General features: G+C 43.6%; 2 protein-coding genes across 2 annotated transcripts in view; one reads left to right on the forward strand and one right to left on the reverse strand.

Moving 5' to 3' along the window:
* Positions 1-284: 284 nt before the first annotated feature.
* Positions 285-16,551, reverse strand: gabrd (gamma-aminobutyric acid type A receptor subunit delta; the record flags this gene model as incomplete). Its single annotated transcript, XM_084436379.1, has 9 exons — positions 285-602; positions 731-942; positions 1,066-1,221; positions 7,890-8,027; positions 8,769-8,851; positions 9,457-9,677; positions 9,964-10,031; positions 11,478-11,593; positions 16,484-16,551. 9 exons carry the CDS (start codon positions 16,549-16,551, stop codon positions 285-287), a joined length of 1,380 nt encoding a protein of 459 aa, XP_084292505.1.
* Positions 16,552-17,936: 1,385 nt separating this feature from the next.
* Positions 17,937-27,961, forward strand: part of cfap74 (cilia and flagella associated protein 74) — a gene marked incomplete at both ends in the record, with an annotated part of 37,633 nt that continues 27,608 nt past the window's right edge. Inside the window, 12 exons of the mRNA XM_084461925.1 lie at positions 17,937-17,962; positions 19,144-19,293; positions 20,172-20,270; positions 20,526-20,630; positions 20,876-21,049; positions 21,426-21,536; positions 21,928-22,030; positions 22,268-22,425; positions 22,710-22,929; positions 23,077-23,223; positions 24,488-24,652; positions 24,904-25,022. Coding sequence (XP_084318051.1) covers positions 17,937-17,962; positions 19,144-19,293; positions 20,172-20,270; positions 20,526-20,630; positions 20,876-21,049; positions 21,426-21,536; positions 21,928-22,030; positions 22,268-22,425; positions 22,710-22,929; positions 23,077-23,223; positions 24,488-24,652; positions 24,904-25,022 — 1,577 coding nt within the window. The remainder of the gene's footprint in view (positions 17,963-19,143; positions 19,294-20,171; positions 20,271-20,525; positions 20,631-20,875; positions 21,050-21,425; positions 21,537-21,927; positions 22,031-22,267; positions 22,426-22,709; positions 22,930-23,076; positions 23,224-24,487; positions 24,653-24,903; positions 25,023-27,961) is intronic.

Consider the following 27,961-nt stretch of genomic DNA (forward strand, 5'->3'; position numbering starts at 1 on the left):
CAGTGGGCTTCCAGCAGGATATGACCTCAGCAGCTGCTCAAAGTACTTCAAGAGTGGTCCAGACAATATCCTCCATATCTGTTGTTCTGGTCCACGCTTTTTCCCTTTCTTTGTTGGCTTTTTATCCAAGCCATTAAAAGTGGTTATACTTTAATCTTTTTCTCAAAATCTTCCTCGCTTGAAGATCCCAGCGCATTAACACCCAGTCCCAGACTTCAAAGCGACACAGTCCATTAATTTCCTTTATATACACTTTTCCGATGTGGTGGCGTCGGTACGGTTGCTCACATGGTGTACGCCACCCAGTAGATGACGTTGACCACGGCGAAGGTGAACGGGAACACCGCCCTGGCGTAGATGTCGATGGTGTCCGCGTCGATAGGCTTGCACACGCACTTGGCACAGCACCTCTTCTTCTCCTCCTCGCCCCGCCCCGCCGCCCGGCTCCGCCCCCTCCTGGGCTCCACCTCCTCCCCGCCCTCACCGGAGGACCCGGGGCGCTGCGCTCGGCCGTGGCGGTTGGAGATCACCACGCCCTGGTTCACGCCGGTGACGGAGAGGGAGAAGAGCACCATGGCCTGCTTCCCGTTCTTCACGATAGACTGATGACAAGAAGAGACCAGGGGGGAAGTCAGCGGAGGAAGTAAAAGACGACACAAACGCTCACAACCGCAAACGTTTTTTGCGGGGATGTCGCTCGATCGTTTTGCGCAAATATTTCTCTCCTTACCTCATGGCTCAGCTTGTGGGCTTTGACCTTGGCTTTCTCTTTAAGCCTGTAGTCGGCGTTGTAGTGGGCGAAGGCGTACTCGATCAGCGCGGCGAACACGAACACGTAGCAGATCCAGAAGTAGACGTCCAGGGCTTTGATGGCCGAGGCTCGTGGGAGGGAGGAGCGGGCGCTGACCATCAGAGTGGTCATGGTGAGCACCGTGGTAATCCCTGCAATGTCAACAAACATATAGTAAGTGTATGAAGTAGGTAAAATCAATACATTTTGTTTGGGCATTTTGATCACGTCATTGTATGATTCAAAACTCTACAGTACGTCAACGCAATACTGACCCAGAGTTACCCTAGCCGGCACCGCTGATTGGCTGATCCAAAAGGACACCCAGGACATGGCGACCAATAGGATGGAGGGCATGTAGGACTGGATGATGTAGACGCCTCGGTTACGCCTCAGGCTGAACCTGAGACTGAGCCGGGGGAAACGGCCGGCTGAGAACGAGAAAGCACAACCTCACTGTCTACTGATACCCAACATCACTGTCTACTCTGATACTCAACATCACTGTCTACTGATACTCAACATCACTGTCTACTGATACCCAACATCACTGTCTAGTGATACCCAACATCACTGTCTACTGATACTCAACATCACTGTCTACTCTGATACCCAACATCACTGTCTACTCTGATACCCAACATCACTGTCTACTCTGATACCCAACATCACTGTCTACTGATACCCAACATCACTGTCTACTGATACCCAACATCACTGTCTACTGATACTCAACATCACTGTCTACTGATACCCAACATCACTGTCTACTCTGATACCCAACATCACTGTCTACTCTGATACCCAACATCACTGTCTACTGATACTCAACATCACTGTCTACTGATACTCAACATCACTGTCTACTGATACTCAACATCACTGTCTACTCTGATACCCAACATCACTGTCTACTCTGATACCAAACATCACTGTCTACTCTGATACCCAACATCACTGTCTACTGATACCCAACATCACTGTCTACTGATACTCAACATCACTGTCTACTGATACTCAACATCACTGTCTACTGATACCCAACATCACTGTCTACTCTGATACTCAACATCACTGTCTGCTCTGATACTCAACATCACTGTCTACTCTGATACTCAACATCACTGTCTGCTCTGATACTCAACATCACTGTCTACTCTGATACTCAACATCACTGTCTACTCTGATACCCAACATCACTGTCTACTGATACCCAACATCACTGTCTACTGATACCCAACATCACTGTCTACTCTGATACTCAACATCACTGTCTACTGATACCCAACATCACTGTCTGCTCTGATACTCAACATCACTGTCTACTGATACCCAACATCACTGTCTACTGATACCCAACATCACTGTCTACTGATACTCAACATCACTGTCTACTCTGATACCCAACATCACTGTCTACTGATACCCAACATCACTGTCTACTGATACTCAACATCACTGTCTACTGATACCCAACATCACTGTCTACTGATACCCAACATCACTGTCTACTGATACTCAACATCACTGTCTACTGATACCCAACATCACTGTCTACTCTGATACCCAACATCACTGTCTACTCTGATACCCAACATCACTGTCTACTGATACCCAACATCACTGTCTACTGATACTCAACATCACTGTCTACTGATGCCCAACATCACTGTCTACTCTGATACCCAACATCACTGTCTACTCTGATACCCAACATCACTGTCTACTGATACTCAACATCACTGTCTACTGATACTCAACATCACTGTCTACTGATACTCAACATCACTGTCTACTCTGATACCCAACATCACTGTCTACTCTGATACTCAACATCACTGTCTACTCTGATACTCAACATCACTGTCTACTGATACTCAACATCACTGTCTACTGATACCCAACATCACTGTCTACTGATACCCAACATCACTGTCTACTGATACCCAACATCACTGTCTACTGATACTCAACATCACTGTCTACTGATACCAAACATCACTGTCTACTCTGATACCCAACATCACTGTCTACTGATACCCAACATCACTGTCTACTGATACCCAACATCACTGTCTACTGATACTCAACATCACTGTCTACTCTGATACCCAACATCACTGTCTGCTCTGATACCAAACATCACTGTCTACTCTGATACCCAACATCACTGTCTACTCTGATACCCAACATCACTGTCTACTGATACCCAACATCACTGTCTACTGATACTCAACATCACTGTCTACTGATACCCAACATCACTGTCTACTGATACTCAACATCACTGTCTACTCTGATACCCAACATCACTGTCTACTCTGATACTCAACATCACTGTCTACTGATACCCAACATCACTGTCTACTGATACCCAACATCACTGTCTACTGATACTCAACATCACTGTCTACTCTGATACCCAACATCACTGTCTACTGATACCCAACATCACTGTCTACTGATACTCAACATCACTGTCTACTCTGATACCCAACATCACTGTCTACTGATACCCAACATCACTGTCTACTGATACCCAACATCACTGTCTACTGATACCCAACATCACTGTCTACTGATACCCAACATCACTGTCTACTGATACTCAACATCACTGTCTACTCTGATACTCAACATCACTGTCTACTGATACCCAACATCACTGTCTACTGATACCCAACATCACTGTCTACTGATACTCAACATCACTGTCTACTCTGATACCCAACATCACTGTCTACTGATACCCAACATCACTGTCTACTCTGATACCCAACATCACTGTCTACTCTGATACCCAACATCACTGTCTACTCTGATACCCAACATCACTGTCTACTCTGATACCCAACATCACTGTCTACTGATACCCAACATCACTGTCTACTCTGATACCCAACATCACTGTCTACTGATACCCAACATCACTGTCTACTCTGATACTCAACATCACTGTCTACTCTGATACCCAACATCACTGTCTACTCTGATACCCAACATCACTGTCTACTGATACCCAACATCACTGTCTACTGATACTCAACATCACTGTCTACTGATACCCAACATCACTGTCTACTCTGATACCCAACATCACTGTCTACTGATACCCAACATCACTGTCTGCTCTGATACTCAACATCACTGTCTACTGATACCCAACATCACTGTCTACTGATACCCAACATCACTGTCTACTCTGATACCCAACATCACTGTCTACTCTGATACCCAACATCACTGTCTACTCTGATACCCAACATCACTGTCTACTGATACTCAACATCACTGTCTACTGATACCCAACATCACTGTCTACTCTGATACCCAACATCACTGTCTACTCTGATACCCAACATCACTGTCTACTCTGATACCCAACATCACTGTCTACTGATACCCAACATCACTGTCTACTCTGATACTCAACATCATTATCTACTCTGATACCCAACATCACTGTCTACTGATACCCAACATCACTGTCTACTCTGATACTCAACATCATTATCTACTCTGATACCCAACATCACTGTCTACTGATACCCAACATCACTGTCTACTGATACTCAACATCACTGTCTACTGATACTCAACATCACTGTCTACTGATACTCAACATCACTGTCTACTGATACCCAACATCACTGTCTACTGATACCCAACATCACTGTCTACTCTGATACCCAACATCACTGTCTACTGATACCCAACATCACTGTCTACTGATACTCAACATCACTGTCTACTCTGATACCCAACATCACTGTCTACTCTGATACCCAACATCACTGTCTACTGATACCCAACATCACTGTCTACTGATACCCAACATCACTGTCTACTGATACCCAACATCACTGTCTACTGATACCCAACATCACTGTCTACTCTGATACCCAACATCACTGTCTACTCTGATACCCAACATCACTGTCTACTCTGATACCCAACATCACTGTCTACTGATACCCAACATCACTGTCTACTGATACTCAACATCACTGTCTACTGATGCCCAACATCACTGTCTACTCTGATACCCAACATCACTGTCTACTCTGATACCCAACATCACTGTCTACTGATACTCAACATCACTGTCTACTCTGATACCCAACATCACTGTCTACTGATACCCAACATCACTGTCTACTCTGATACCCAACATCACTGTCTACTCTGATACCCAACATCACTGTCTACTCTGATACCCAACATCACTGTCTACTCTGATACCCAACATCACTGTCTACTGATACCCAACATCACTGTCTACTCTGATACCCAACATCACTGTCTACTGATACCCAACATCACTGTCTACTCTGATACTCAACATCACTGTCTACTCTGATACCCAACATCACTGTCTACTCTGATACCCAACATCACTGTCTACTGATACCCAACATCACTGTCTACTGATACTCAACATCACTGTCTACTGATACCCAACATCACTGTCTACTCTGATACCCAACATCACTGTCTACTGATACCCAACATCACTGTCTGCTCTGATACTCAACATCACTGTCTACTGATACCCAACATCACTGTCTACTGATACCCAACATCACTGTCTACTGATACCCAACATCACTGTCTACTCTGATACCCAACATCACTGTCTACTCTGATACCCAACATCACTGTCTACTCTGATACCCAACATCACTGTCTACTGATACCCAACATCACTGTCTACTCTGATACTCAACATCATTATCTACTCTGATACCCAACATCACTGTCTACTGATACCCAACATCACTGTCTACTCTGATACTCAACATCATTATCTACTCTGATACCCAACATCACTGTCTACTGATACCCAACATCACTGTCTACTGATACTCAACATCACTGTCTACTGATACTCAACATCACTGTCTACTGATACTCAACATCACTGTCTACTGATACCCAACATCACTGTCTACTGATACCCAACATCACTGTCTACTCTGATACCCAACATCACTGTCTACTGATACCCAACATCACTGTCTACTGATACTCAACATCACTGTCTACTCTGATACCCAACATCACTGTCTACTCTGATACCCAACATCACTGTCTACTGATACCCAACATCACTGTCTACTGATACCCAACATCACTGTCTACTGATACCCAACATCACTGTCTACTCTGATACCCAACATCACTGTCTACTCTGATACCCAACATCACTGTCTACTCTGATACCCAACATCACTGTCTACTGATACCCAACATCACTGTCTACTCTGATACCCAACATCACTGTCTACTGATACCCAACATCACTGTCTACTCTGATACCCAACATCACTGTCTACTGATACCCAACATCACTGTCTACTGATACCCAACATCACTGTCTACTGATACCCAACATCACTGTCTACTCTGATACCCAACATCACTGTCTACTCTGATACCCAACATCACTGTCTACTGATACCCAACATCACTGTCTACTCTGATACCCAACATCACTGTCTACTGATACCCAACATCACTGTCTACTGATACTCAACATCACTGTCTACTGATACCCAACATCACTGTCTACTCTGATACCCAACATCACTGTCTACTCTGATACCCAACATCACTGTCTACTGATACCCAACATCACTGTCTACTGATACCCAACATCACTGTCTACTGATACCCAACATCACTATCTACTCTGATACCCAACATCACTGTCTACTCTTATTCCGAACATCAATGTCTACTCTTATTCCGAACATCACTGTCTACTGATACCAAACATCACTGTCTACTCTTATTCCGAACATCACTGTCTACTCTGATACCCAACATCACTGTCTACTCTGATACCCAACATCACTGTCTACTGATACTCAACATCACTGTCTACTCTTATTCCAAACATCACTGTCTACTCTTATTCCGAACATCACTGTCTACTGATACTCAACATCACTGTCTACTGATACCCAACATCACTGTCTACTGATACCCAACATCACTGTCTGCTCTGATACCCAACATCACTGTCTACTCTTATTCCGAACATCACTGTCCACTCTTATTCCGAACATCACTGTCCACTCTTATTCCGAACATCACTGTCCACTCTTATTCCGAACATCACTGTCTACTCTTATTCCGAACATCACTGTCTACTCTTATTCCGAACATCACTGTCTACTCTTATTCCGAACATCACTGTCTACTCTTATTCCGAACATCACTGTCTACTCTTATTCCGAACATCACTGTCTACTATTATTCCGAACATCACTGTCTACTCTTATTCCGAACATCACTGAGCCTGGGGAAACTGAGAAGGAGAAAGCTCACCCTCACTGTCTACTCTGATACCCAACATCACAAGTTCAAGTGCTCATTTTGTTTCAATATATATGCATATTTACATATTGTCTTGATACAGTATATAAACATAAACACATTGAATAATTACATATTTGCTCCTCCCGACAACACAAAATTGGTTGCCATGCTCTCTCTGGTCTACAACATGATCGAACTACCTAAATAAGAGTCATCTGATCTATGTTGTGAATATAACAACCAAAAGAGCTACTAAACACCTCAGGCTCTGAACTCTGGAGTTAGAAAGTAGATGGGCCCCTAAGTAGAATAGACTATACTTTTACCGAGACACCAAGTTTTACATTAAAGGAAAATGTACTTGGCAGTGGGAAAAATGAATTGTGGCAAGCGCCCCCTGGTGGTGGGCTCTGGTACATGTATGACACACACACATGCGCACACTAATGTACAAGGGTCAAATGAACACCCCCCTCCACTGCCAGAATCCATTCCTAATTAACAGGATCCATTCTGTTTGTGCAAAGATGATACACAACCCCCCACAGAGGTGCCTCGAGTTCAAAAAGTATGACTTCAAACAGAATGTATAATCAGGGCCTTTCTTGATACAAGAGATATGCAGAGTCCAAAAAAAACAGATCAAAACTGAAAGCATAGCACATTAGATGAATATGCAAAGTGTTTCTCTTATGTGTATAAGCAAAAAGGCTGTTTGGTAACCATAGCGATGCTGAAACCTCAGGGGGAGGTGGTCTGGTGAAAAAGATCTCACCTGATTTGAAGTTCATCATCTCGGTGACAAATCTGTAATCAGTGATGGTGAACTGGGACAGTTCCAATTTATCCAACCCATGAATGTGTTGCTGGCTTTCCGACCAGTGGTAGATGATGTCCTCGGAGGAGTAACCGTCTGGAACAAGCACAGTTATGAGAGCCAGGCGGTTAACTAGTTCAGCCTGGGACTTTACTGTGCCCACCGGGCAGTTCAGTGTTCAATGGTGCAATTTTATCCGTGTACAGAGGAACTTGGACGAACTTGGAACAAGGCTCATTTATCAGTACTTTTTTCATCTGATCTCTCCTTTACTCCACAGAAAAATCTTCGGCATTACGAGCCTTCGTTTGGTACATTAACTTCAAGCATATGACGCTGGATGCATCCCATAATAGTCTAAAGTGGCTTCATCTTCCCATCTAATTCTGCTTCTCATTTGATTGCACAGAAAAGGCAGATGGGAGACCATCCTTAAATATGCTTTATTGCTCCCACATATGCTTTGTTGTTTTTTCTCAGATCAGTTGGGAGAAATGAAGTGAAGGGTAGCCTTTATACTGTGGACTATTGAGATGCCTCCATCAGTGAAGGGAAACCTTTATACTGTGGACTATTGAGATGCTTCCATCAGTGAAGGGTAGCCTTTATACTGTGGACTATTGAGATGCCTCCATCAGTGAAGGGAAGCCTTTATACTGTGGACTATTGAGATGCCTCCATCAGTGAAGGGAAGCCTTTATACTGTGGACTATTGAGATGCCTCCATCAGTGAAGGGAAGCCTTTATACTGTGGACTATTGAGATGCCTCCATCAGTGAAGGGAAGCCTTTATACTGTGGACTATTGAGATGCCTCCATCAGCAAGAGAAGACTTACAGCTCTCCAGGTCTAGCATGCACTCCTGCTCATCCATAGGGTACTTGGTCAGGTCCATGTCACACGCCACCGTCGATGTAATCCTGTCAGAAGGATGACCAAGTTGGTGAATATTAACACAAGTTAAAGTGATAGGGAGAGTGCTCTCTTAATGCTAGTATTCTGTATGTTTATATAAGCTGTCATGGCCTCTTATAAGCCATGTTTCCATCCACACGTTTTATGCGAATTAAGTTATATCGAATTAAAAATACCTTATGGAAACAGAAACATTTTATTAAAAGTCATGAAAATCGACAAAAAGTTTGTACTGTCGATCTCGGCGGATTTTCTCTTGTTCAATAAAAAGCTTTTGTGATAAATGTTTTTATCCGATTTAAAGCTCTTAGATGGAAACGCACATTCACCGTCTTTATTCGCATTCATATTTTTAGCGATCCTCACATAATTCTATTGACAAGTGGATGGAAACATGGCTAGAGTCAAGCCAGATGTTAGTGTTGTGAGGTTCTGTGTACCTCTGTGAGGTTCTGTGTACCTCAGGCCACATCAAGCCAACTGTCACCGACGGAACAACTCAAGAGAACTCTCCCACTTCCTGTTCCGCTCCTCCTCATGCTCCCTTCCTCCCTCGCAACCCCCCCCCCCTCCCGCTCCCCAAGCTGCCCCCCAGCCAACCCCCCCTCACCGGCTGCTGTAAAGGATGACCCCGTCGGGCTGCAGGCGGATCAGTTTGTTCTCCACCGTGACGTCGTGGAACCAGGCGGACTTGGCGTTGACGATGAAGGTGTCGGGAAGCCAGAGCTTGTCCACGAAGCGGCTGTCTAGCCCCAGGGTCTTGTTGGTGTGGTTGTAGGACAGACGGTCGTCCCGCCAGCTCTGGCGAAGAAACACGGTCATGGTGTACTCCTATCAAAAGGCGACATGGACGCACACACACACACACGCACACACACACACACACACATACAATCAGGGACAAAGCTGAGTCCAGGGCATTCACAGCTCTGTTAGTCTGAAGCCGATCCCTACTGTATGTTTTGTTGATACTTCCCTCACGCATGCGTGGAGACTGTGGACATCGTTTCATACTCGGCTTTCAAAATGTTCAAGAGCAATAAAAACACAGCAGTCTAATCATTAGTAGTTACTGACACCTGTATAGACAATGTATGAGGGTACATCTGTACATTACCATGTTGGCCTCTGAGATGTGGTCGATGCTAGCTACTTCGATAGCCATGGCTACGTTGACAGGTGGGCCTGTGGGGACAGGAGTCACAAAAAGAAAAGCACCCCCCCCCCACTCCCTCCCCCCTTTCACCTTCATAGCTGAAACACCCCAACACAGACACCCCCGCACCCCCACTTCAAATGGCTCTAAAGTGACTTAGTGCTCTGCCACTACGTTCATAAACATGAGGGTTGGGCTCTCATGGACCTATGCGGTGAGGAAGCACAGTCTATAGCATTCTCTTCTGTCAACTGGCATGATAAGAATGGATTGTGCTAAGAATGGATTGTGCTTCTAAGGTAGGACGTTCCAGTAAGAGAGTGTAAATTTAGACTAGTGGGGAGCAGATATGAGTCAGTGAAGCAGAATCGAAAGGCTATTTATTATGAACATTAAGGAATCATCCATTACCATTCCCCTCCATTCAACACTTAGCCCATAGCCATTTATATCAAATTATATTATATAGGCCATTACCATAGCTATGGAGAGGAGAGCTATATCAGCACTGTCAGGTTGAGAGACAGTCAAGGTTACAAACTCACTTTAGAGGGTATTTAAATTACTGTATGTGCTCATAAGAATATGCTCATTTGTGTTACCCTTTCCATTCATTTGAAATGGTTAGGAGATATGAATTGAACCAAAGGAAAGGGCACCAACCGAAGAAAATGATTCCTTAATGGCCATCGGGAGTAATTCTGGAAGGCCCAAATGATTGTTGCAATATTGATCAATATGAGTGCAATAGTGAAGACTAATAGGGAGAACTGCATGGGGTCAATCATAGTAAAGTTTGTAAGGTTGAAGTAAAAAAAAAAGCAGGTGCTCTTCAAGGAGGCTGAAGGTAATCGTGAGGCCCTTCTGACGTAGATTAAAAGTCCTTTATTGAATCATCGATCAACGTGGGTTGAAGGGCCTCAGGATTACCCGCAGCCTCTATGCCTGTGAGTGTAATAGTGGTTGAAGTAGCCCTCGTTCAAGGCCATGTATCATAGGCGGTGGTCCTTTTTTTCCCCCATGGATTTTCACCTCTACTCTGCTGAGTTAAGCTGTGAGATTGAGAAATCTAACGCTGTGGTCATTGGATGTTTCACATTTGGCAGGCATTCTTAGCAAAGTTCCCAGCGACCCTCCTCTCATCCAAAACGTATCTTTCTCTTTCATTTCATAAGTGTTCCTTTTGTTAATCATATCCCTTGTTCACACTTGTTCCCTGTCGAGCTGAGATTCAAGATTCAAAGCTTTATTTACATAGGGTAAATAGAGCTATAAATCAATAATATACGATCACAACAGGCATGTTTTCGTGGCAGGGGGATTAAATCATCTACCACGAAAGCATATAACGGTCCAAATCACTTAAATAATAAACCTATGATTCATACACCCGGGTCTTGTTATGCTAAGAATGACTGTAAATGTGAGGGGGTGAAATGCAATCCAATGTCACGAGCAGTAGATCTCATACTCACCTCCTATCCCAGGGCGAAAATTTCGAGCATAGCCCTTCATTAACTCATCCAGATTAGGCAACCAGGATATTTGAATGTCTGTACCTACATAGTCTCCAATGTCACTCAGCATGGCCCTATGGAGAACAAACACAGCAGGCTTGAGCTCCACACCGCATCCATAATGCATGGAGAAAAAACTCTGGAGAGCCTAAGAGAAAGTCATAGACAGTGACACGATGACACATACAGTACAATGAATCTCCTCCTTGGGTGTCGAAAATCTTTTTTTGTGCAGTGCAGCTCTGTCAAGAGCTATTATTACCATTGTTTATCACACCATATAATTTGATGTGTACATCTTTTTATTTCTTCAGACTACATGTAGCTCATTAGCAGTTTGGGAGCAACAGTAAGTCCTCCGACTTCAAGAGGAATGTCATACAGTAACAGTAACCCTAGAAATCATTATAGGACTCAAGGCCTTGTATGTTGCTAATTATGACTCAACAGAGCTCATTCACAGACCACCAGGGGGCAGTGTTCTCTTCCAGTAATGGTCACCAGTGGCCTACTGTAGCCTACTGTACTGTAGGGAATAACTAAAACACAAGGAGTGAACACATAGAGTGCTTTACCGCTCCCCTACCTGTACCCCAAGTTGACTTCTGACAGAGAATGTCCAGCCACATACTGAGTGTATGAATAATACAGTATTACAGCTTTTTGTACACTCCTCAAACAGCAGGATACTACAGTATAGTGCGATACCTATGGACCCAAAGATATGGAGTGTCATGAGGAGAAGAGGCCACACAGATGTCTTGAGAGTTGTATTTCATGCAGAACCAACAGCCAAGTTTCTGGAGCAATTGGTGCCAACAGAATCCTCTCTTATGTCATAGTAAATATACCCCTAAAACCCACCACAGTATACACTTCATAGACAATTATTTCTTGTAAACCATGACATTACTGCTTGCATTTGTATTTCTAGGCTTAAAATCCCTTCCATGACTGAAAAGATACAGAACATTGACTTAATTCATTAATCAAAAGGTTCTGTGTGTGACTCGTGAAGACATAATAAATTAGCAGTTTCTATATTTGGACAGAGCTGTTCCTTCAGAAACTAACAATGTCTTGAACCTGTGAGGCCAAACAGAAATGTGTCGATGCACAAATAAGAGCATTATGGGCAGAAAAACAAATTCACAAACAAAATCAGTAGACTAACTTAGAGTAGACTAACTTAGAGTTGCATTGGCTGACGGATTTCACTTTTTCATGTCAAAATGTTAATCCGTCATTTTGATTATGGTCAAAACTATCCTGCCTCACTTGTAAAGAGGAGTGGGTCTTGGCAAATTTAAGACTTCCATGATAATGGCTCTTTTCCGTTTTGGGGAAAAGCATCAAGAGTGCTAAGGCCTCGTTAATACACCTCAATGTCTCTACTCCAGGGGGTTTCACCACAGGATGCTCACCAAACCCACAGTAAAAGGAAATGAGACGTCGTAAAACTCTAATGGGTTTGAGAATTTGATCGGTCTCGGGAGAGATTTGGTAAACACACGCTTCATGCTCTATCACCTCTTTGTCTCTTTAAAAGAGTTCAAAGTCCATTTCCCGCCGATGCTGCTTCCTCTTAGTTTTTTTATTTCCGTTCATTAAAAGGTCCTTCCGAGGCCCAGTTTCACCAACTGCCAACTGTCTGTTTATCAACTTACTTACATACTGAGGTGAAGGAGACAAACAGAAAAGAAGCAGCCTTCCTCACATTCACAGTGTCTTTCTGTAATGTAGCGCTTCATAATTAGCTTTGTACAATGACATCAATTTGTACCCGAGCAAAGACAACAGCTTCAGCCAATCCTGCCATGTTTATGTTGGACATCCAGAATGTATCAGCACTAAAGCTCCATCATTAAATTGGCTGATATAAAAAGCCATTCAGTATAGAGTATTTAAAAAAGCTTTGACCAGGTATGGCTGCTATCACAAATGTTATACACCTGACCTTGATTGATAAAATGAATCTCTTCACAGAATTCTACACTAAAAGCTTCCTGTTAGCTCTCCATGGCATTTTCACCACTAAATCAAGGTAGTGGAACCATTCCATTCCACACTCAAGCCCTAAGCCATTTGGCCCACGTACCCTATTATATCTGGACTGCACAGTAATTGCATCGGCCTGACATGCATGCATTAAGGACATACATTAAGGTCATCCAAGGGGCAGCCACTAAGCTACCCAAGGGGATGAACAGGTCACTGCCTTCATCTAAAGCAATCTTAAAAAGCAAAAACTAAAAGCAATTGATGCAACTGCAAATTTAAATATGGTGATCTTGAAACTTTAACCGTTCTCAGATTTGAATTTCTGGATGTCACGCAACAACTAAAAAGTCTCAATTTACAGTAGATACTGTATGCAATAAGAGATCCTGCTAAAAACAGTAATACTACATTTTCAATCAGGTCCAGCCAATGTGGGCCAAGTAACATTGTACTGGGGGCCAAATGACTATTGACGAGCATTAGCAATAACAAAATATGAACACGCTTCCTGGTTGAATAGGTGCTATCCAATCATTGATGAGAGGACCACTCCTGCATTCACACACTGTACTACAAGGGCACAATCAAGACCACTACCTTTAAAAACTCACATTTGAAACATTTCACCACAGAGAGTGAATGAATCCCATAAATTGCTGGTTTAGCACAATCTCACCTGAAACCAGATTGAGCAACAGCAAAGGTTGTGAGATTATGATCAATGTTTTTGAGACAAATCTATATCTAGTGGAGTTAAATGAGTATCTGAAAGAGGGACTGTAGCTTCAAAGAGAACGGGGAAACATACACAAGTAACAGAACAAATGTATGGCATACCTTTTAAACGAGGGACACTAATGTGAAAGCTAGGCCTATTTGTTTTGGTCATAGGACACTAAGTGCCTTTATTGGAGTATAGCTATTTTCCCATCAGGCATGCAAATTGTGAGGGCCGGTGAGAGTAGGAGTGCAGGGTAAGTGACTCTTCAGCTAAAATGAAAAGCTGTGAAATGGATACCACCCCAAAGGTGAAAAGATAATTTAGTGAAGCAAAATTAGGAACCTAAAATGAGGAACTAGTTAAAATGATGAAGTATGACCTACTTTAGCTGCGGATAAAAGCGGACTGTAGAGCTATAAGTGAAAGGGATTAGATCATTCTATTTTGATATGTCAAAATACTAACAAGTCATGTGATGGGGATAAAAAATACTATATATGCATATAAATGCATAAAACAAATACAGACATTTTTAATTGTACCACATATCACAACGGCACACATACTGTATTGTGTATAGGCTATATAAAACATCACTCATATTACACTCTGCATCTAACCGAGTGACAAGGTGTCCTTGTGAGTCTTAGGTAGTGGTAGTGAGTGGCTGGTTAAACTCACTCCTCAAAGAAGCGCTAACAGTCCTTCCAAGAGGGACATCCATATTGGGATATCCATATACTTTATAAATGTTCTTATCTGGTAGACAAACATACTCCAGGAGCTTGCTCGATCGCCTTGTTGAGAGGGGTCAGGGAAGAATTTTTACAGCTCACTTATCTGGCCCCTGGGTGATTACTGTTTTTTTGCTTCTCTCTGGAATATGTAGGGGTGGGTCGTATGCCCACCTCCCTTGTTCTCTGTAAAGCGCATTGTGTTGCCTCTGGTTATGAAATGCGCTATACAAATAAAGCTTTGATTGATTGATTGATATTGGTGCAACTGTTAGCGCGTCCACCTCACAAGCGGGAGTTCATGGTTTCGAATCCCACCCTGGGCAAGCCCTTAATGTGGGTTACATGCACGTTATATACTCTCACCACACTCCATTCTGTGTATATTGTGTATTTTGCATTTGAATTTGCATTTTTATTCTGTCTTTGCACTGTCCTGTCCTGTCCTGTCCTGTCCTGTCCTGTCCTGTCCTGTCCTGTCCTGTCCTGCACCCTGTCGAATGTTGTCTTCATATGCAGCATAGACCAAAACAAATTCCTACAGTAGTGTGTGTAAACTACCATGGCAATAAACTGGTCTGAATCTAAAATCCTTCATATCTCGTTAAAAAGCCTCGTGAAAAATGATAATACTGCACCCTCTAGTGGTGCAGAGGTGATGGAGGGTCTTTACTCAGGACCCCGGCATTGTAGCCTACAGCAAAGCCATTGACCTTTGACCTTTTCACCAGAAATGGCTGCATAGCTGCATTACACGCAAACTCTTAGAACAGACGAAAACCTTGTTATTGGGCTATTATCCTCTACTATGCAACACAGTTTTGTCCCTATCAACCTATGATAATTAATGAATATAAAGATGCTGACTAAGCAGGTCCATGCAATGACAAAAGGGTTGTTTTGCATATGCTAATGTGTGATGATGGACAGTGGACAACTCCTCCAGTGGGTGTTTGACCCTAATAGGCCCAAGAGGGTGGCGTATCTGACATATATATGATATGTCAGTGCACCACAGAAATGCAACTGTTGATTTACTGTATTGCCAATAATAATTCCACAGCTCCTTGTTTATTTGAATAAGCCCTATGGTTTTATATGTCATAATGAAGTATTTTACCTTATGCATTTTGGGTTATTAACTGCAATGATCCACTAAATCTAGCTTCAGGCTATATTTCGAAATCTATGTTTCAAACATTATGTAGAGAGACAGATGCCACAATGCATTCAATTTAAATCCAAATACGATTTGCAGAAAGTCACTAAAAGCTTAACATTAGCAGGAGTGTAGGTTATCTAACATTCAGACATGTTTAAAATGAGAACATTGCAACAGCTGCTCCACAAAAAATACGCAAATTATTCATAAGGTATAGCAAAGAACATGATAACTGAAGGATAGTTAAAATGCTATTATAGCCTAATAAACCCCGTGTCAATCAAGCAACGACTTGCATTTAAAGTGCTGATGAGCAAAGAGTAGTTTGTAGGATAAGGTGTCTTACCTGGTGAACATGCCCCCACCCATATTCAGGAAAACAAGACTCGACAATATGAAAGTTATCGTCTCCATTTCAGCAGCTCGACAAAGCTTCCTCCTAGAATCGAAATAAGTCGAATAATCGAGGATAAATTATCACAGTATCTGTGTTGTTATGTTCCCATTGCGTGGAGGCAGAGAGGAGGAAAGTAAACTGTGATGGTGATGACCCATGTTCCGCTCAAACGCGTGCCCGTCCCAACGCAGCGCAGAGAACGCACGACGCACAGAGCCAACTCTGCTCACAGGACCTCAGTTTACTGAAGCGCACTCGCCCTCTCTCCGTGCGCAGCAGTGGTTCGAGTGAGAAAACCACACTAATCTCTCTCTACTGCGTTCACTGCTTTCACAGCAACGTCAGATTAAATCGGCCATGCATGGAAAACGCGTGCATCTCGGATAGAGACCAAAGCACCAACAGAGCTAATTTTATGCTATAGCCAAGAATCTGGCCAATTAGAATAAGAATACTAGACCTTAAAATGGGTTTAGTGCAATTAAGGAAATTTGTTACAAAACGTCATGCAGTGACTTTTGAAGTTGACCTTCAAATTAGGTCTTCTCAATCACCCTGTCCCCCCCTGCTCTCCAAGTATGGGGGCACACTAGTGAAAATACTGTTACACTTTTACAACATTCCTACATTACAGCAGCCTCCATATGGCGTTAACTAATATTATCACTATTAATGATATTTACACTGCCAGCAATGCACCTGCCCTGGTTCTGTGTTTCGCCCAAGGGAAAGGAAATGAAGTAACTCAGAAATAAAAACCACTCTGCTTCCCCGAGGATATTCCACATGGATTTGTAGCCTATTGCAAGTCCTTTGATATTAAGCTAGGCCACACGGTGTATTGGATGGAAGATATGCCTGCCTCTGCCCCTCCCCCTGCTACCATTCTGCAAAACATTCAAGAGAATGTAAATTCAATATTCAATTCCAGCTGTTGGAATTAACAGAGCCATTGACAAAGCCTTCTGCTTCCGAATCCATTTTTACCTGGAAAAATTGTGCATACCGCTGAAGATTGTATCTTTTTTTTTTTTACCAACTTACATTTGAGATGAAGAATAATTTCTGCTGAACAGAAAGTGATTTCTATCAGTGGAAGCACATGTAAGACTTTTTCTAATCTTCCAAAGGTAACAGCAGTAGCCTAAGTTTGCATCTTCCTCGGAGTATAGACTTCCACTCCCAACAAGGGTGTTCCTGTCCTCTAAAATGCAATCTTCAAAATGTTGTAGCCTACTTATAGAATCAGTGCACACACCAAAGCAAATTATAGCCTAATATAAGCTAATGACTCACATTCCATTAGACCCGAAGCAGAAATTAAAATATTGATCTGGCATCTTCTCCATCTTCCTATGTGATATGCAGTCAGAATGTATAGGAGGCCTCTTGAAGCACTTTCATGCCATCAGTTGAGATTCTATTCAGGTCAGATATGAGATGAGTGGGTCATTTTTCCTCTTTTGTAGTTCACTCTTGTGAAGCCTACAGTTGCAATCCGCCTGTTCTAGCACGAAAAACACCAAGATTCACTGTAACCTTGAAGTATTCTCAAATGATATAAAAGATAACTTTTAATAGCAACATAGTTTTTTACCTGTACCTTTGAGAAACCTCTTGGAGGCAGCCCCTTTATGTAGAAGGGGCGGGGCTAAGCTCACCCCGGAAGGTGTCCATGGAAACTGCACTACAACAACACAGGGTTGAGGTGTAACCGCAGCTGTTTTGAAAGTTAGTGCTAAAGAACAATTTCCAGGTAACAACAGACTATTGTGACTATCTTTGCATTTAGCTGTCTAGAAAAATAGAACTAGTTAGCTTTTATTTACAGTACATAACAAAGCTAGCTAAACGTCATACAACATCTCTGGTCAGACTAATGTTAGCTTGGTAGCACATGTTTGCTTTCTTTGATTCTTTGTTTTTTCACCATTCTAGGAGTGTTTCAGCCCAGACTTTAACGTTCAGGTGCAATATGGACGCACCTGAGAGGGAAAGTCTTTCAGATGCAGTTTCACACATCTCTTCTGAACATCCACTCAACACCTGGACAGATGAAGAAACAGGAGGTACATGTTTGACCCCATGGCAACTTACTTATCTTTCACCACTTTGGTGTTTCAATGCAGTAAAGCTACAGTTAAGACAGAATCAGCTTTACAATAATGAATTGGGCTAGCTAATGTTAGTTTATAGCTGACTGAGTGATGTAGCTAGACTAGCTAGGTGGAAATACTTGATCTTCTATATTTCAGATGAAGGGACAGGAGAGGAGACCTTCAGAGAGGATGACCCAACCCTTGAAGCGGAGGAAGAGATGTATGGAGAATCTGATTCAAATTGGTGGGTGTCGGTCGGATGGATACTTTTGAGGTTGATGATAATGTAGTTACACACCTTGAATTTAGTTTTTTGTCATATAAGAATCATTCATTCACTATCATTTAGATTAATTACATAGATTAATATGTAATTAATTCCAAAATGACTTCTTTGTCTATTAATTTCCCAGGCTACTGGTATTATAGCTACTATAACTGGTATTATACAGTATATACTATAGATTGAATGCATTTAACCCCATCAAACATTGTTTGCACACGCCTCAGGAATGACAGTGGTGATGACCTTGAGGTGGGAGGCCTCGGTAGCGTGAAGAAGAGTTACGCCGACACAGCGCGGATGTTCAAGCTGAGACGGAACCTGGACCAGCTGGACTGCTTTCACAGACAGCAGGAGCACAACGTGCTGAAAGCCAGGTCAGAGTCTGCCAACCCACTGACCTTTGTCCTTGTATATTTATCTAAATAGGAACCTATCCCCCTTTTTAGGCTTACATTCCAACAACAAGAATTCACTACTTCACCGTTCGCTATCCCTATAGTAACCATCCCATCCAACCCTTCCAAAACCCCCAAAAATGTGTATGGCTTGGCATCGGAAGGAAAATCATTTGAGCCATAGACAAAACATGTCCTATTGTCATTTCAGATTTCTGTCTTTCAAACCTATACAGTAGCCCATTGAGTACCCAATGAGCTGTGATAGAGACTGACTGTGGCACAAATATGAGTGCTGTCATTTTGCTCTCGATCACACACCGTAATAGACTGTATTGCCAAATACAACAGTTCCATATTCCATAAAAGGAACTCTCGAGCGCTTGACTTTTAGACAATATTCTATACTGTAGTTGTCTACCTTAATAGTCCATATTTGTTTTGGTGCTGTTTCCTGCATCCCAGTCACAGATTGCTATGTTGCACTTCATTAGACCCCAAAGAGAACATTGGTTCATTTGCTGTTAAAGTGTGCGTGTGTGTGTGTGTGTGTGTGTGTGTGTGTGTGTGTGTGTGTGTGTGTGTGCGTGTGTGTGTGTGTGTGCGCGCGCGCATGCATGCATGCGTGTGTGATTATATTGAGAGCTTGGGCACTTCCTGCTTGAACACACCTCCATTAGTTACCTGTCAGCCTAAATGGCACCTTCCCAGAATCACCTTTAGCTACAAAATGGCCCTACTGAGAATTCATCACACAGATGCCTCCAACACATTGCAGCCTTGAAAGAGTGATCACTGTCATAATGAGATAGTTCTATTGAGTTTCAGTTCAACGTTTGTCCTTTTGCATTCACCAGGGAAGAGCTGAGAGTCTGTCGACAGAATATTGCTGAGCTGGAGGGGCAGAGAGACGCGGTGGAGGGGGAGATAGACCAGCAGAAGGAGTTAGACAACAGGTATGTTGCCCTAAGCAGGAAATATCTCATCATAAGACATGTGGAAAATGCAGGGCTTGTGTAAGTGAAAGTTTACTCTAGCTCATATCCTAGCGTTGTTTCATTTCATTTCAAACCTTTATTTATACTCGTAAAGCACTGAGGTTTCCCTCATTTACACTGTTGACGAGTTCGAGTTCGAGTGGAGTTGTGTCTCCATCTGCTTGAAACAGAGACTGACGTTCATTCCGATCTCCCTCCTGCGGTGTGTTTCAGCGCTGCGGTGCTTCGTCTCCGAGCCCAACATAAGCGTCTCTGTCGGGAACTGCAGCAGGAGGAGGAAGTGGAGGCCCATGTCACCACCGTTCTCAGAGAACACGAGTGAGCTGTGGAACATGTTCTTAGTCGACTCCGGAGTCAGCGAGCTATCTCTCTTATAAATATGTCGCTTCCTCTCTCTTTCTGAACGAGTGAAGAGGTCGCCAGGGTCAAAAGAGTCGCCAGGGTCAGGGTGAAGCTGAGTCTGATTGGTTCTGAACGGGATCACTCCTCCTTGTCCCTCTCTCTCTCTCTCTCTCTCTCTCTCTCTCTCTCTCTCTCTCTCTCTCCCCCCTCCTCCCCTGCAGACTGGAGCTGTGTCAGGTGGAGGTGGAGCTGGGGCGTTTCTCCCTGCTCCGCCAGGAGGTGCAGGGGGAGGAGCAGGCCTACCAGGAGCTGCAGGCCCAGAGAGGAGCAGCACGGCTGCAGCTGGAGGACACGGCAACCAAGAGACGGCAGCGCAAGACCCAGCGTCTCAAAGCGTACGCCGATCTCTCATGTCTAAGACGATTTTCTGTCACGACGGACAATAAAGTTTTCTGAATCTGAATCTGAATGCTCAGTACTGCTCCTCCATGAGATTAGTCTGTTTGATGATGTTTGTGTTTGTGATCAGCTGATCTTTATCGATTTTTGTATACAAACACAGTGCGACCGAAGACTACATGAACATCTCACAGAAGACCTTGAGTGAGCTGTAGAACATGCTCACAAAGCTTATAACTGCATTATAACATAAGTATAGGTCTCTATAATGCCATATATAGAGGACATTCCTACAGAATTGCACAACATTATAAAGGTTCATACATTATATGATAATGCTCTGTCTCTTGTCTTTACTTCCTGTGTGGACAGGAAGCAAGCGGCCTTGCTCCAGGAGGAGGAGGCGCGCTGTGAGAGGAGCATAGAGCAAGCCCGGGCTGGCCGCAAGAAAGCTGCCGTGTTCTTGAAAGAGACCATTAACCGGTAACGCGTTTGTCCTAACGCTCATACATGAGTGAAATCTCTGCTATATAACTTTTTTGTATTCCTTCTATGTATGTAACTCTCCTACTGTATACTATTTGCCCCACTATTTTAAGACTACATTTATTTTCCCAGGGACTGCAGGTGGAAATTAGCTGTTTTAGCTATAACCTTGTACAGTGCATCTCTCCCTATTCTATAGGGTAAATGTCTACTGTACCTTGTCCCTGTCTTAAAAATAAATAAAAATCAATCAATCAATCAACATCGTAGGCATACTAAGCAGAGCTACAAACTTAAAGTGGGCTGGCTCCTCACAGAGATATAAGTATGATACGTTTTCTTATTTAGGCTGCTTTCTCCTTTCTTTCTCTGTCCATGTTGTGTTCAGGATGCATCGGCAGGAGGCTGACAGGGAGCAGCAGAATCGTGAGCTGCTGCAGAAGAGAATGCAGGCAGTGATGTCACTGAAGGCTAATATAGCAGCCACCCATGTAAGCAGGGCTCACTTAACGAGGATTGCAGAACCTGAGATCATTGTTTAGTAGAATAGATCAATTGCCATAGAGTAGAGCAGAGTAGAGCAACAGCCAATCTCAATGGGCTTCTACACTATAATTAACAGTGAAATAAGAACAATGGGATAAGAAAGCCCTTGCAGTAAGATAAACACAATGGAAGAATGTCATTCTCCTTCACCTCATTCAGTCTATATGTTTGCATTTGTCCAGGAGAGTCTGAAAGCCCAGCAGAACAGGGCTAAGGCCACCGCCCACAGGCGAGAGCAGGAGGAGAGACAGCTGAGAGAGTCACTACAGGCGCAGGGCTGCAACAGCACCAAGCACATCTACCAGCAGAAGAAGCAGCAGGAATTCCAGCGAAAGAAACAGTGGGTTCTGAATCCCATCTGCTCCACTCCTGCTGCACTGTATAATATGTGTGGGTGTTTTTCTACCGGTACACCGAGGCAATATGAGCCTATCTGAGAAACTGAGACTATTTTGCTGTCGGTGTTATTCAAAGCTTTGCATCCAAAACCGTTTGTTTTATCCCAAACTGTGATACATTGTTGGCTATTAAACCCACTAGCTTAGCTTTGCCAATGCAGCGCTCTACCGACCCGAGTCAAACAGCTCCACATTTTAGCTACAACGGCTTTGGTTTTTTTCTCAGAGAATTTGAGGAGAAGCTGAAATCCAAGAGGGTAGAGATTGTTGCAAAGCTACTCCTGGAAGAGGAGTTGATGGAAAGGAAGAGGAAGCAGCACGCTCTGCTGTTCCCTCCCACCACGGTGAACCTGGAGAAGGCCGCGGAGCTAGGGAGATCTTCAGAGAAGGTTCTGCAGATCCTCATTCCACAGCTTCCTGAAACGAAGGAGAGGAGAATCCGACGAGTCAGTACCACCTTGTGGAACGATCAAAGTTATCCATAGTTTTGCATCTTGATCTTTTAATTAACGGATGGAAAAAAAATTCCCTACTCATGACTTTTCTGTGTGTGTGTGTGCGTGTGTGTGTGTGTGTGTGTGTGTGTGAGAAAGGAAAGTGAGCTGAGTGACAGTAGCTCCTCATCAGAGCTCTCTGACCAGGATGACCTGAGAGAGAGCAGGGCCCTGGAGGAGGAGCAGGGCCTCACGGAGAGCCTGGCTCAGCCTGAGTTCACTGGCCTGTGGGACCAGACACACCAGGTACTGTAGCAACTGGGCACGACACGGACGAACTTTGGATAAAAGCGCTACTGTATATAAGTGCAGTACAGAAGATCTACCTATTTTAGATGTACAAATTCTGTAAATCTGATGATAAATAGTAGGGATTGTGCCATAGAAAGCTAGCTGAAGAACTGCTCTTATCTTAGCAGGTGGTCTCTCTAATTGTCTCCCTCCCTCCCTCTCTCCCCCCCCTCTCTCTTTCTATGTATGTATCTCTCTGTATCTCTCTCTCTATATATGTATCTCTCTCTATGTATCTCTCTCTATGTATCTCTCTCTTTCTCTATGTATCTCTCTCTCTGTATGTATGTATTTCTCTGTATCTCTCTCTCTGTATCCCTCTCTCTCTCTATGTATCTCTCTCTCTATGTATCTCTCTCTATGTATCTCTCTCTATGTATCTCTCTCTTTCTCTATGTATCTCTCTCTCTGTATGTATGTATTTCTCTGTATCTCTCTCTCTGTATCCCTCCCTCTCTCTATGTATCTCTCTCTCTATGTATCTCTCTCTATGTATCTCTGTATGTATCTCTCTATGTATCTCTCTGTATGTATGTATCTCTCTCTCTATCTCTCTCTCTCTCTCTATGCATCTCTCTCTGTATGTATCTCTCTCCCCCACCTCTGATCCATGGAGAGAGACATCACCTCTCATTTGTGGATGCTTCTGAAGCCTCAAACAGAACATGACAGTGCAGTTCAGATATTCCTGTGTGTGATAAGTCATGGGGAAACAGTTCCTCTTTTAACATGCAGTTTGGAAAGCGATGTCTTCACATCACGCCAAGTAGTGGTGGGGATTGGGTTGTGAGCAAAGTTGTCATTAAGACGTTAGGTAATAGTTCCACTAGCATAAAAGCCATCGGCTAAATACCGCCCCCTCCTCATGATGTGCTGTCCTGTCATTCGCCATTTCTTCATTTCAGTTTTAATGTCTCATGTAAAGCACTTTGAATTGCCTTGTTGCTGAAATGTGCTTTACAAATAAACTTTCCTAGCCTTGCCTTCATTTCAACCATTCCAACCTTCATTTCATTCAAGCAATGCACATGCTGTTAAAGTTTGAACTTTTCAACTCTTCAGGTCTAGACGGAAAATGCTGTATTACCATTCTCTCTCTCTCTCTCTCTCTCTCTCTCTCTCAAAATATATTTATCTCTTGCCTTGTTTCGGTCTTGATACGTGCTTGGGTTGGATATGTCAAACCTGAATCACTGTACATTTCCCCTTGGTTTTCCAGAGCAGCCCAGATGAGGAGGCTCTCGCGGAGTCGTTTCAGTCCAGAGCAGCCAGACTAGACACGGCGCTGCTGCCTGTGGGGAAACTCACACTTTCCCCCAAAAAAGACGGGAAAGAGTTTAAAGGACCACCTTTCATCAGCAGACCAGAGGTTATCCTCTTCAAGGTACACATCTATTAATGTGTAATATCTATTAAGCATTTGTAAAAGAGAAAATTCAAAATAACCCCAAAAGAAAAAAAGAAGAGAAAAAGTAGATTAAAAAAATATAAATAAATAAATAAAATAAAATAAAAAATATATAAAAAAAAAAAAAATCTCTCTCTCTCTCTATATATATATATATATATAAAAGTAAAGTATACAAAGTCAGTTCAATCGCTGTATGTGTATGCTCAGCCATATGACTCTTGCAGGACTTGGAGGTGGGAAAGACGTACAAGAAGAAGATCATCCTGACTAACGTCAGCTACGCAACAAACTACCTCAAGCTGCTGGGAGTCACCGACGGTCTGATGGATTTCATCTCTATAAGGTGAGCCCGCCTCGCTGACGGGCCGCTCACACACTTGCGTTTGATGCGTCAACATTGACGGATGCCATTCGCTTTCAATGGCTGCAGCCGAACGGTATTCTGGTTCCGTTGTTGTCCCGGTGTGTTGCGTTGCCTGCGTTGCTAGCGTCGAAAGTTGAGAAATGTTCAACTTTTAGATGCGTTGCTGGAGCTGCTGACCAATCAGATGTCTTGATGGAGAAAGACGTCATCGCAAGGCGGGATTTTCACATTTTTCGATACCAAGATGGAGGACAAACTTATCATCGCTGTTTGTTTGCAGGATAGGATGTATCCAATACCTGCGGGCACCACGTTCTCGTCGCCTCAACCACAATGCATAGACGATCGCCACACGATTACCAGATTAGCATCCATGACAGCACTAAACGAAAAGCCGGGTGGGTTTTCAAAATAGTGCACGCTAGCAGGTTCAGAGAATCTACGACAGAAACGCCTTCCGCCACACGTTGACGAACACGCATCAAACGCAAGCGTGCGAGCACAGCGTGACTCTCTTGTACCGCTCCGTATGAATCACAGTTTTCGGTCATAGTTCATTATTGCAGCAGAAGTGAAAGACACATTTTCACAGCTTTTTATTCCTCCGGTTCTGATAAAAATAGAGCACACATGGAACGACTGTCCATCCCCATCTAGGTTCCTAAACAGTGAGTCAGACTCCTCCTCCTCGCCCGGGAGCGTCCGCCCGACAGCGCAGGGAGAGAGGGGTTGTTATGCAGGTCACTCACGCTGCATCGCATCTCTCTGAGATCCCTGAGACACGAGGCGGGCTACGTAGGCCCTCGCTTCTCGCTCCTCTTTCTGCCTGAATGAGCGAAGGGTCTCCCGGACTCTGCCAGGTTCAAACGAAGCTTAGTCTGATTGGTCCTGAACTTTTAACAGGATCTGTCGGCACGCGTCGCCTTTTACTCCTCCTCCTCTCCTTCCTCCTCCTCCTCCTCCTCCTCCCTCTCACTCCTCTCTCTCTCCTTCTCTCTGTGAGACACTAGGCTCACCCACTACTCTGGGGTGTCGTAGCTTTTCACGCACTGCCCTGACTCAGAGGAGAAGGCATCTTTCTTGAACACTGTCGCCGACTAACCTTGCAAAAAAAGTGGGTTTGGATCCCTGAAGTGAGTGTTTGAGGGCGAGGAGGATTTGGCCGCCCTCAACACTTTGGAGGGCTGGTACACATGCTGGCAATTGTGTATCGTTACGTTTTCCAAAATAACACTACAATAACACGTTATGTAACTGCAGTGAGATATTACGTTATTTATCGGTCACTCGTGGCCATTCCAATGTCCAGCACCTAAATATCTCACGACGTTCCTCACAGCAAGAGGGAGAAATGTGGTCCATGACCACACTCCGTTGTCTTTTTTAACATGCCCATAGCTCCCTCTTCTTACGCCCCCTGAAATTCTAAAAATGGCTCCTCGTCTCCCCCCCCCCCCCCCCCCCCCCCACCAGCATAGCTGTGTGTGTGCCAGAGCTGTTGCTGTCTCTACCATACACTGAATCTCATCTTCAGCCACACTGCTGGTACCCTATGTGGATATAGTCCAGGCTCGCCAAACATTAGGAAGTCGTTATACACTTGCAAACACAAGCGTTTTCTCGGCTTTTCTTGCAGCTGCTGTTGCACAAGAATTTGTCTGACAGGCAGCCTTCCTCCTCCCTGTGCAGTCTGAGATTGTGGAGCCTGAGATTGTCTTAAACATGCTATTCAAAAGGTTTTAGCTAGTTCCTTATCAGGTTTTGTGGCTCCTCATAACAAATCATTTTTTTATGTGTCAGGAAGCCTTCAAGGTTGTTGAGATGTAGGGCTACAATAACTGACATCACACTTTTATCATCACACTTTGGTGTCTCCTTCTGCAGTGTAGTTTTAGTGTAGTTTTAGTTCTGCAGTGTAGTTTTAGTGTAGTTTTAGTTCTGCAGTGTAGCTTAAGTGTAGTTTTAGTTCTGCAGTGTAGTTTTAGTGTAGTTTTAGTTCTGCAGTGTAGCTTAAGTGTAGTTTTAGTTCTGCAGTGTAGTTTTAGTGTAGTTTTAGTTCTGCAGTGTAGCTTAAGTGTAGTTTTAGTTCTGCAGTGTAGTTTTAGTGTAGTTTTACTTCTGCAGTGTAGTTTTAGTTTAGTAATAGGTTTGTCTGACTTACAGTACCATGCGTGCAGCTGGTGCAGAATGAGACTGAGACTGAGAAAACAGAACGCAGAGTGGAGTCACGCTGCACCCATGGGCTCCCGGATATCTTTAGTCTACTGTAAGTATGGCCTCATTTACAGTAGAGCATGCAGCAGATCTGAAAACACGGTCTCACTCCACGCTCAATCCCCAGTGAACTGTTCTCTTTTTCGCCTCCTCCTGTTTTCTTTGGATCGTCTTTTCTCTGACCCAGAAAGCAACGTCTCTATGTATTCATCACGTTGATGCCAGTCTCAAACTAACGCCGTCAGATAGTGAGGGCTGTTGGGAAAGTGAGTCCTCACACTGCGATGGTAACAGATGTTAGCGTGGCTCCGTGTTGCTACTTGTGAGCATGCCCGGTTTCCCACTTTCATTCACATTCAGGTCACAGCAGGGTACTGGATTAGGGGACGAAGCCAATCTGACTCCCTGGGTCAATCAACCACATTACAGTATGCATCTCCGTTTGGTTATGGCTGACAGCCCCTGGTGCCCAAATATTTGAACGTTACACTACCAATAGTCAGCTCTGTGGTGATGATATGATATCCAGTGAGTTAGATATTATATGGCGCAAGCATGCCATTTTTGAAAGCCTAAATTTTGAAATTCACACCATTTTGAACGTTACACTACCAATAGTCAGCTCTGTGGTGATATGATATCCAGTGAGTTAGATATTATATGGCACAAGCATGCCATTTTTGAAAGCCTACATTCTGAAATTC

The sequence above is a fragment of the Borostomias antarcticus genome (genome assembly GCF_949987555.1).
Source record: "Borostomias antarcticus genome assembly, chromosome: 3".
NCBI lineage: Eukaryota > Metazoa > Chordata > Actinopteri > Stomiiformes > Stomiidae > Borostomias > Borostomias antarcticus.